This window comes from Serinus canaria, chromosome 5 (assembly GCF_022539315.1).
Source record: "Serinus canaria isolate serCan28SL12 chromosome 5, serCan2020, whole genome shotgun sequence".
NCBI lineage: Eukaryota > Metazoa > Chordata > Aves > Passeriformes > Fringillidae > Serinus > Serinus canaria.
This window is the reverse complement of record NC_066319.1, coordinates 18,656,590-18,667,696: the sequence shown is the minus strand read 5'-3', so window position 1 is coordinate 18,667,696 and position 11,107 is coordinate 18,656,590. Positions and strand designations below refer to the sequence as shown.

At 40.8% G+C, this 11,107-nt stretch overlaps 1 protein-coding gene across 1 annotated transcript in view; it reads right to left on the bottom strand.

Moving 5' to 3' along the window:
* Window positions 1-351: 351 nt before the first annotated feature.
* The window catches only part of EHF (ETS homologous factor), a 34,376-nt gene continuing 23,620 nt past the window's right edge, over window positions 352-11,107 (bottom strand). Inside the window, exons 5-9 of the mRNA XM_009102163.4 lie at window positions 10,530-10,598; window positions 10,373-10,441; window positions 7,210-7,269; window positions 4,625-4,820; window positions 352-3,823 (exon numbers count right to left, since the gene is read on the bottom strand). Coding sequence (XP_009100411.1) covers window positions 3,724-3,823; window positions 4,625-4,820; window positions 7,210-7,269; window positions 10,373-10,441; window positions 10,530-10,598 — 494 coding nt within the window. The 3' untranslated portion in view covers window positions 352-3,723. The remainder of the gene's footprint in view (window positions 3,824-4,624; window positions 4,821-7,209; window positions 7,270-10,372; window positions 10,442-10,529; window positions 10,599-11,107) is intronic.

Below are 11,107 nucleotides of genomic sequence, written 5' to 3'. Positions count from 1 at the left end.
GGCATCCTTAATCAGCCTAGCCCTTGCACACACTTCAAAATACCTTGAAGTTAAATCAGTGCTGAAGTCAGGCCTTTGTTAAGTTGAGCAGCCAAACAAGAAAGGCAAACTAGCTGTGTTGACATAATCCATTATTTTGGTGAGGCCTGTGAGACATAAAACAGGTTTGGAAACCGAGTATCTTCACAATAGATGGGGTATTCAACATATTAGTAAATTTAAGCTATTGGATTTTGTTGTAGTTACAGCAGTCCTTTCATAAATATTAAAACATTCTTCAGTACTGAAAGAATTCACATTAGTCACTTCTAATCACAAGACAAAAAAGTGAAGATAAACATTAATCAAATATATTCTTTCAGGAGTGTTTTATTTGAATTTATATCATATTCACAAAAATAGAAAGAGTCTTTAGGACCATTTTGTGAATACATTGTCTCCAAGCTGAGATTTACAATGGCAATAGTGAAATATCTAACTCGGATTTGTTTCCACACGTAGACATTGAAGACGATGCTGTGAGAAGCAAGCAGGAATTATGCAATGTGCTGCAGAAAGAAACATGAAAATGTAACTAAACATTTTAATGTCTATGTAGTTCAACAGCCTACATACAGTTTCTCAGGATGTTTTTAGAGCAAGTTGCTCTAATTTTGTGCAGAAAATATTGAGAGTGCTCATGCCAACCCTTTGACGTTGTGATTTGCATCTGACTGTATAAATACAATATACTTTCCTATCTAGAGCTTTATACATACGAAAAATTATGGTACAATAAAAATCTATACACATGGTGCTACCAGTTCAGCAGCTGCTAACTTAAAGGATACATCTAAAAATATGATTGCTCAGCCTCTGAAACACAAAATAAAAGAGCAATCAGAAATGCTTTTTGTTTAAATAGCAATTTACATAAAAATTCATCTCTTCATTTTCTCCGTTTGCTTAGGTCTGGTAGAAAGACTCTCTTTGGTTGGTTGCATCTGTCCTTGGCAAGAACTGTAATTTTAAACAGTCCTTTATGTTTGTCTTAGGCAAAGGTTTGTAAAACAGAGTAAATGTTGGCTGGCTTCTATTCCAACTTTGTGCTATTGTAATGCTGAATGACAAGTACCTACAGAACTGCAAAGTTCTGCAGGGTGGAAACAGAAACTTGCATGATTTCCACATGCTGAAAGATGTGACAGTGGAAGACCATTTATACTGCACCCCAATGTAAACCACTCTCTCAATTTATACAGAGTGCTTCCAAGTAAAGTTTCATCTTTCAAAAGCTTTTAAAAGCAGGTTTAGCTGCTGCTCAGCAACCAAGTGGTGACACAAATATATCGCAGGTTTATTTTATCTCCCAAGAAATTTTGTGAGAGATCAGGTAGAAAGCAAATTCATGAAGTACTACAATCCATTGCTATAAGATAAATGTTTACCTAAGATAAGGCACAACTGCATTGCAGATTTGTGATGGTACCACTGATCTCAGATTTTCACCCAGGGTGTGGAGGTGGTGTGAAGAGCATAGAGCAAAGGGCTACAAACAACCATCAGGTAAGGGGAAGAAATGGTCTTAGGAGCAAAGTGAAAGTGCTCTTCTCATCTGGTGGCCTGATCCTTGTTATATGAACTACAAAATGATGGTAAAGGAAGTGAAATGTAGCAAATTAAGCTAAAAAATTAAATTATTGAGTTTGCAAAAGCAAGCAAGGCTAGCACAGACAGTCAAAAAAAAAAAAACAAAAACAAAAAAAACCAGAGAGATATAGACTGAGAGAAAAAAATGCTTTGAAGTACACAGGCTTATTATTTGATTTGTAAATAAGATGAAGCTCTCTCCACCCAGGTTATGAAAAGTAAAAATTGTCATGTATGGGTAATTGATGGTGACAGCTCTCGCATACACAGTGTAGGAGGTGGTGCTATTGTTTAACATGCCCTACATGTGTAGATAACAAGTTAGGCTCTCATGTTTGCCTACAAATTGTTGCTAAGCACTTTTTATACCCTTCATATTGATACTTCTGTTGTCTCTTGGTTTCATCTCCATTTCCTTTCAAGACAAACAAAATTGGAATATCCTGCAACCTCCAGCTGTATCTTGCTGTATTTCAAGCTAATATGGATTCAAACCCAGGGGTTGCCTCAGGAAATAGATATTGAATGGATTTAATATTCTTGATTTTCTTTTTTTCTTTTCTTTTCTTTTTTTAATCTTGGACTTCTCAATCCCTGTTATTGTTTTCCAAATTCCAATCCCTGAAAAAGTGATTTGAAATTGATCTTGGTTTCACCTCTGTTAACATCACCAAGACAATCCTGTTTCTCAACTCCCACATCTCACGTACTCAGTGACCTGGTGAAGTGCTGCCTCCTCTAGATTTTATTTCCCTACATTCTGCATATGCTCAGTGCTGGCAGAAAGCATTTGTGAGTTGGAGAAAGGAAAAGCTGCTGATGAACACTCAGTGTCTGCATAGTTCTGCTAGAGGTGAACCCAAAATACTGACCCAGATCTGAATGTCCCTAAAATCTCAGTGTCTTTATGTTAATGGGGGTTTTTCTCCAAGAATCCCAAGCACAGATGACAAATATAAGTACAGTATAGAGTGAAACTTGAGGAAAGCAAAGGGAACAAATATTTTACACACAGTTTAGCTTTGCAATTTTCACAGGTTTTTTGGAAGTATCTGTCCAAATGAGACTTGACCTTCCAGGAGGACCACAGCTTGAAGTAACTGGGGAGACTGCTTCCTCGTGCCAAGGGATTAATAAAGGTTCTGCTTCCCTACCTCATCACTGCTCCATATGGCACAGATTTGAAAGCTTTATAAGTTGTAGAAGTGCAAGAGGGTGGGAGGATTATTAACATTCCTACTGGGAAACCAATGCCCCTTAATAAGTTCTCCCAGTCAGAAAACAATATTCCTTCAACAGCTTTTGGTCCCAAAGATCAACACTCTTCCAGCAGTTCACCTCAAAGATATTAGTTAACAAAAAATAGCTTTTTTTCCTGAGGTTAGCTGAATGCTCTGTGGAGGTTAGGGAGGACACTGAGTATTAGGTAAGGTCTGGTCCTAAATGTCTGCTCACAAAAGAAGGTCTCAGTGGTGGAGGTAGTATGGGCTCTCCAAATAAATGCTGACAGCCACCTTTCAGAGCCACTGTTCTTGTGGCTGGGATAAGCCAGCTGAAGAGGAACCCACTGTCTAATTCAAGAAAAGCAGCTGAAAGCCAGCAAAGTAATAAACACTCAGAAATCAGAGGAGGGAAGGAACAAGTGGTATTGGCCAAGGAAAGCTATAAACCATCTGACTATGGAAGAAGGCTACTTGGCTCAGAGATGCTTTACTGTTTCCTCCACTTATTGTTGCCTTCCAAAGTGGATTATCATACTCCCTAAATGCCCTAATATTTAGCTCCTTCCCTTTCTTTACATGACTCATAAATCACATTATGCCTGTATGATTTAAAAAAAAAGAGGAAAACTTCACAAGAAGGGAAAAATAATCATAATTCTATAATGTTAACTTATATCACAGAAAACTGTGTACATTTTTTCCCCATACAGGACATACTTCAAATAAAATAATTTTAACACCAATAATGATAATGTTCTTTCTTCCCGACAGAAGTAGAATTGTTTTCTCACCCCAGTTTGATACATAAATATAAGAAAATAGTCTTTGAATATTTACATCCATGTGTTTTAAATGTTATTTCTTTATATATTTAATTTTCATTTTCTCTCCAACCACGGGCATTCTTTCCAAATTTATATACTAATCTCCGACCATCCACACGCTCAAGGATTTCTCTTTTGTAATAGTATCTGTTAAAATAAAAACAGAAAAAGATATAAGAGTAAATTCACCTATGGTCCTAAAAGGCCACTGCCAACTAGAAAATCCCTTAGCTAGTTTAAAAGGTCTTGATTTTCTATTGAGATATATATAATATCTAAGATCATTATAACTGAATGACAGAGAAAGAAAAATGGATGTTTTCTTTTTCCTTTCTATTAATTAGCTTCTGAGTTTGAATTTCACCATGTTTCAGGTCAAAGCATATTGCTGAATTTATCACACACTCTCATGAGATTTCCCAGGGGTTTTTCCCCAGAAAAGCCAGGATCTGAAAATCAGACCAGGAAAGAACCTCAGCATCCTCTTAAAAATGCATTTTGAAGCTTCAGAGATTATGTAAAAATTCTCAAAATTTTAAATTAAAGAGGAAAGAAAATCCTAACATGAATTTTAAGACAATGGATGTGGGGTAAACCTAGTTTCTGAATGTTGCTGGAAATAAGGTCTCCAGCCATTACTGGAGACCTTATTTAAACATTCTCAGATTTCTGCAACCATATTTCTTTCCTACACTGGTTGTTTGGATGGAGCCAAACAGAATTTATATATTTATATATATATATAAACAATTATTTGTGTTATATATATCATATATTCTACAGAAGCAGGAGAAGGAAAGAACATAATGCTACAATCTCAAAACTTGTGAGACACTGTCAAAGAAAGCAACTTCTTCTGTTGAGAAATCATTTTTAAAAGTCAGACAAGTTCTCCATCCAGTTGGTCTGTGCATGTGCCACAGTCTTCCTCAGCAACATCCAGCTCACCTCATAGCCCGGCTGAGTTTCTCGTAAGTCATGCTGCTGTTGTTCTTCTTCTTTCCCCACAGCTGAGCCACAGCTTCAGATTTTAAAAATCTGAAGACACCTTCTGACCGGTCTTCCCATTTGATTAATCCTGGGTTTTTCTCAGGATTGAGAAGAATATCTCGAATAAATTCCCAGAGATGAGTTCCTCGAGGGTCTGAAAAAGGAAAGAGGGCAGGAAGGAGTATCTCAAGAGCTCTCTGGGCTATGCTTGCAATTTTTTTGTCATCTACAGAGGGTGAACAGTCAGGCCATAGTTTCTGGAGCACAGGACCCCCACCCCAGAGACATACAGGTGAAAAACACTGGCAGGCTTGCAGCCTTTTGACTGCAGGTAAGCGTCGGCCTCAGGCAGGCAGGTAGGAGCCCCAGCAACCAGGGGAAGCAGAGTCCAAACCACCCACTGCTTCCTTCTGCCTTTGGCACTGTTTCTGCCCTAAAGAGAACATGTTTAAGCCTTCCCCTCATCTCATTTGCCCATTTCTCCTGATCCCTGTCTACAGCACAGCATGTAACCTGATATTATTGTGTGGCACATGAAACAGCCGAGACTACTGTGAAGGAGGCACTGAACCTCCTTGCATTTAAAAGACAGACAGAAGGCATGGGAGGTTAACTGCCATTCTGCATGAATAAGTAAGAAGGTGCAGAGTGGATAGAAGGACAGTGACAAAACTGGCCAGCCAAAATTGTAAAAAGGGAACCAAAAAGTTTGACCATGATGTAGAAAAGATGAAAACAGATCTCCAAGTTCAACAGGTAGACCTCTCAGTTTAAGCAAAAATACATCTCACAGTTACTATAAAGACAGCACCAGAAAGCCCAGGTCAAAAAAAAAAAATTAAACAAATCCATCAAGTCATATGAAGTAGTTTACAAATGAAGAATAACAAACACAGTGACAAGGTGAGCCAGAAAGACAACAGTCCTTTGGTCTGACTTCAAAAGCATGCAATTAGACCAAATTAAGAAGGAAACAAGCTAGTCAAAGATGTGAAGGTAACTTGAAAATGGTATGCAGTGCAGTATAAGTAGAATTAGATTTCAGTCAACGAATCCAATATTTTTCTTTATTATTATAATTGTTTTCTGGACCCATTAAAATGTGGTGGACCTAACCTATCTGGACATCAGTAACATATAGTCATGATATGGAGCAGTACTGAAGGAACTGGAAAGGAAGGGGATTAGCCCAGACTGCCAATGTCACCTGTTTTATCTGTCCAGGCTGTGAGTGATGAGATGTTAGAATCACAGAACATCTCAGGTTGAAAAGGACGTATAAAAATCACCAAGTCTTACTCCCTGCTCCTTGCAGGACATCCTAGAACTAAGCCATATGACTAAGAGCATTGTCCAGACGCTCCTTGAACTCTGTCAGCCTTGGTGCTGTGATCGCTTTCCTGGGGAGCCTGTTCCAGTGCCTGACCCTCTGGGTGAAGAACCTTCTCTATTGTGCAGTATAAACTTTCCCTGGCACACTTCCACTCCATTTCCTCATGTCCTATTACTGGTCACTAAACAGAGGAGATCAGCACCTCCCCCTCCACTGCCCTCCCTGAGGAAGCTGGAGACTGGGATGTGCCAACCTTCAGCCTTCTCCAGCTGAACAGGCTGACAGACCTCAGTTCTTCTGAGGACTTTCTTCAGACCAGTCCAGTCTAATCCTTTCGTGAACGACCTTTTTATACAGACACACAAAAAAACCACCCACCACCCAGATATCTGTGTACAGATATAAACTTCAGGAGTTCTGTTGGGGCAAAGCAAAAGAACAAGAAAAGTCAGGAAGAGACATAATCTGGAGGTCATATTGAAACAGGATGAACACAAATACCACAAAATGCAGTGAAAGACCAATACTAAGCTTTCCTATTATAATCAGGGAAATAAATAGGATGGAAAAGACATACATAGGATATTTTCAGCATCAAAAAATCTTGGTAAAGTATGTTAATGGAACGATGTACAGAAATCACAATTATGGTATCCTGTCTTCAGAGTCAGGCTGAATAAAAACTTGCAGAAAATGTAGGTGAGGGGAGTGGAGAGACTGTCATATCAGGGGATAAGAAGGTGGCAAGACAGGCACAGGTGCTTGCTTGTGATGTCGTGCGTGAGAAGTTCTGCAAGGAGATGCTGAGCAGGGTCTGTGGTGTGTGCTGCACCTGGCAGGCACAGGCAGCAGCATGACTGTGCCCACGCACAGGCCCTTCTGATTAAATCCTGGGTCTTCCTCATCATTCCTTTACTCCACTCCACCAGCCCAGCTGAACACAGGGCAGAGGAAGCTGGTTTTTGGTTGCTTCCCCATAGGCCCTCACCGATAAAAAAAATTTGAAAAGTTTAACAATATTGAATCCAAAAATGACATAAACAAGCAGTACTAGACAGTCAGATCCTTTCAGACTTCATTCACAACAATAATTTAACAAGTTTTGCGTTCAAAATGCTTCCTCTTCCCTCCCAAATAGGATCTGATTTTCATTTGTTTCTTTTTCCTTCAATCAACTAACCAACACTTATAAGCATGGATGTTGACTTACTGTGCTTCTTGGTGTGAGACTTTGGGGTATGATCTTGCGATTTTTTTGCATCTGAAGAGTCTGCAGAGAAGGAAAATGAAGCCTATTTGTAAATTTGATTAAAGGCTTTCCATTGACTAGCAGGTTGAAAGAAATAAAACCACAAAAAAGAACAAATATCTCTTCTAAAGATAATCACTTTTCGGAAGGTAATCTAAGTGAGGAGGGAGAGTTTTGTTTTCTGTACTACATGTTAATCAGCACACTTCTCAAAGAGACCACTGATGAATAAAGAATGAATGCAGAGGTAAACATTTGGCTTTTGAAAGCTAAATTTGATTAACAAATACCTCACCTCATATTGTGTGTGAGAGAGAGAAAAATAGAATGATCACATCTGTAAAAGAAATCCTGAATTGTCCCATTATCTTAGTCTTTGCTGAAGCACGTATCTTTGGGGGCTTATTTGTTTCTGAAGAGATGATCTAATGGGAAATGTATGTGCTGGTTCCAATGCACAGAACACCTACCTGACTAAAACATAATGAACTGGCAAAGCACTGTTGTTTAGGGGGGCAGGGTGGGGGAAAGGGGCTGCACTGGTAGGAGTTTTTGGCAGCAGGACAAGCATATATTTTTCTGTGGCTCAGAGCCATAGGAACAAGCCATTTCTCATCAATGGTACTTTATCACCTGCAGCCAGCCAGAGGAGAAATAGGATTTCTGGCACAAGCATTTCTTCAGAAATGAAAAAAAAGAGGTTCCGCCTGTTCATGACTGTAACCTACCTCGCAGTCTGCACGTTCAACCCTCCCGCCCCCAAACCACCACAGCCTGGCTCTGCTCTTGTACTTAATGAATAGCTTTCATCTGATTGCTCCAAGTCTCACAAAATCTGTGGGATAGACCTGAGAGGGAGCCCCTTCTGTGTTTGCTTTTCAGCATACCTTGTCCCTGAATCCCATAAAGCAAAGCTTAAGGTCCCACGCATGTTTTCCCAGCTTCTATGAATGCACAATTATCATACTTTTCATGGAAACCAGGCATTTGCATGGGAAAATGACTCACAGGAAATATTTATTTGCATAGAAACTTGTCAGATTTGCACAAGCTACTGCAATAACTGCATGTGAAAAGGTAGATGCAAAGTTATTCACACACTTGCTTTATTCATACATAACTGGAAACATAAACTGAACAAGACCGTGGGGATAGGCCTAACCTCTGCTATTCTAAGTCTGATAAATTACTATCCTTGACCCCCAAGCAGCAAACGTGCTCTGAGTCATTTTGCCTTCCCACTCTCAAAGAGCAGGAACTAGGCTGAACCTCACTCAGCTTGGAGGGGGGTGTGGTGTGGGGGAAGTAAAATGAGGCTTATTTCACTGCCTTTCCTCAGATTATGATTCCCCATATGTTATTAAAAGCCTGTGGGAACTCCAGGTAGCAACTGCAGGACCCACTTCTTTATTTGCCCTCATATAAATCCTTCTCATTTTAAAATCCCACAATTCGCTTGCAAATGTTTGTTATGCTTCACTTAGCTGGAAATTTATTCTTGGAAGTTCAGCTGCCTTCTGCCTAGCCAGTGATTTATTCTGGATTTCAGCTGTGTAAATAGCCTCCTGCTCTGCCACAGCTCCTACATGGAGACTGCTTTCAAACATGCCATGTTAGGAGGCTGGGGCCTGACAGATGAAAAGAGTTATGATGCAGTTTCAACAAAGCCGTCTTGCAAAACTTTTGACAAAAGGTTACACATTATTTGCATATGATTCAGGAATGAGCCATTTTTTTTACGGGATATACAAATTTAGTTTTTACAGGAGGCTGTGCCCTTGGCGTGCCACCCTAGCTCTAGGCTTAAGCAGTCAGCAGATAAACACACTGTGCCGGGATCTGGACAGATCCCCAGCCCTGTCAGAGAGCCCTCAAATCCTGGTAGCCATCTTGTGAGAGTGGGTGGAGAAAGCAAACAGGGTGTCTGCTTGGGGTTTTTTAAGCTTTGGAGGTTTTCTTCTTCTGGTCAAGTTTTCACCCTTGCTTCTTTTTTTGGGGGGGGGGGCGGGGGCAGTGTTTTTGTTTGGGGTTTTTTGGGTTTGTGGGTTTTTTTGTTTTGGGGTGGGGTTTTTTTGGTTTTTGGTTGTTTGGGGTTTTTTTGTTGTTGTTGTTGTTTTTGGGGGGCTTTTTTCGGGTTTTTTTTTTTTTCGTTAATTCGTATCCGAGTGCATTAGTTTAAACTGTCTGTCACTTGGCCAATCCGGCTCGGGAGGCTGGAGGAGCAGGGGACGGCAGGCACAGGGGCTGGGGCCACTGCCCACATGCAGAAGCACGGGGCTGGCCCCAGTGCAAGGCTGGACCACAGCAACACACTCTCCTTTCTCCTCCCAGGAATTCCAGTGCCTTCTCCCTCAGATCTCTGCTTAACGGCCTCCTAAGAAGAACCCGCCTTCCCTCCCCTGCCACCTCTGCTTTACTCTTTTCCCACTGCCTCGCTCTCCCGCCTCCGTCCCGGTGCCAGGACAGGCGCACAGGGCCCTCGCCACGTGTGATCAGGCTGCCCTTTGGCCAGGCCCTGCAGCAAACAGCTCTGCTCTGTCTCCTGCCCTTCAGCAGGCAGGTTTAAGCTCTCCCTCAGGAAGGCAGGGGGGTTCAGCGAGCACCCCGTGTCAGCTGGGAGAGGCTGCAGCCCTTGTGCCGGCGCGTTCGGGCACAGGGCTTGGTGCCTGCCCTACCGCTGCCCCGGGCCGAGCCGAGGCTGGCCCCAAAGCCTCAGCCTGCTCAGCATGAGTCACGGGCTCACCGGGGAGCACGGCCGCTCTGGGGAGGAATGGGGCACTTGTTTGCCCCGTGTGCTACACCGCAGAAAAGCGTGGTGTAGCTGGAATATCTTGTCTCTCTGACACTAATGTTTATCCCTTTGACTCAGTCAGTTTAAAAGATATGTGGAGATTACAGATTATTTGATCATCTTCGTCTTGACAGAGAGAAGACAGAAGCATTTCTTAAAAGAAAGCTATTGTAATAATGACAGCTAATAAATCTGTCAGAATCGTCATTGCTTGGTTTAAAATTACTGGAGGCTCAGATGCAATCCTACAACAGAAGACCACAGAGACTATTACATGTCGGTAGCTCTGGGACAAATGACAAACAATTAAAAATATAATTACAAGTTTCTTACCAGAAGATTGGTGACTAGGTGTCATCATGGAAATCTGAGCACGACAGAATGTTTTACTGTCCAATAACTCTGGGAATTAAAAAGAAGATGTTTACTAATAGCCTCAGACAACAATAAAGCCATCTCAGAATGCATGAAGTATTGTGATGTTAGTTACCTACTGTGCTACCATAGCCACTGTCATAAAGATAATTCTCTTCTTTCCAGGATACCATTAATGACGGATCTGAAGGTAAAGGACCAAAAAGAAAATTGGATCACTAAATGAGCATTTTTCAGCACAGAGCTAAATATTGAGTACTGAAAGAATTTAAAATGGGAAAAAAAAAAAAAAAGCTGTCAAGAGAACCAAGAAGTGAAGGGGCTATGGACAAAATTATTTCCTTTCACTCAAATTATGCATGGAGTTTTGCATATTCAGGCAAATGTATTTACACAAAGCACTTTCTTTTAGAAATAATGTAGTATGCTCTTCCTTTTCCTGACTAGTATATAATTTATGCCTGGCCTTGGAGGAGGTTTCCTATGCCAGATCAACTCTAATTCTACCCAATCCAGTCCTGAATTCTCAGCCCCTGATGATTATGACAGCGTGTTGGAGCCACAGAGATGAAAGTGTTTTCAAATATCAAGTAAAAAAGAAGGATGCTTATGATGAGTATTTATTTCTGTAATGGTAGAACTCGAAAGTCCTCTCTGAAACACAGCTTATTGTTTAAGCACATAGAGAGAAGC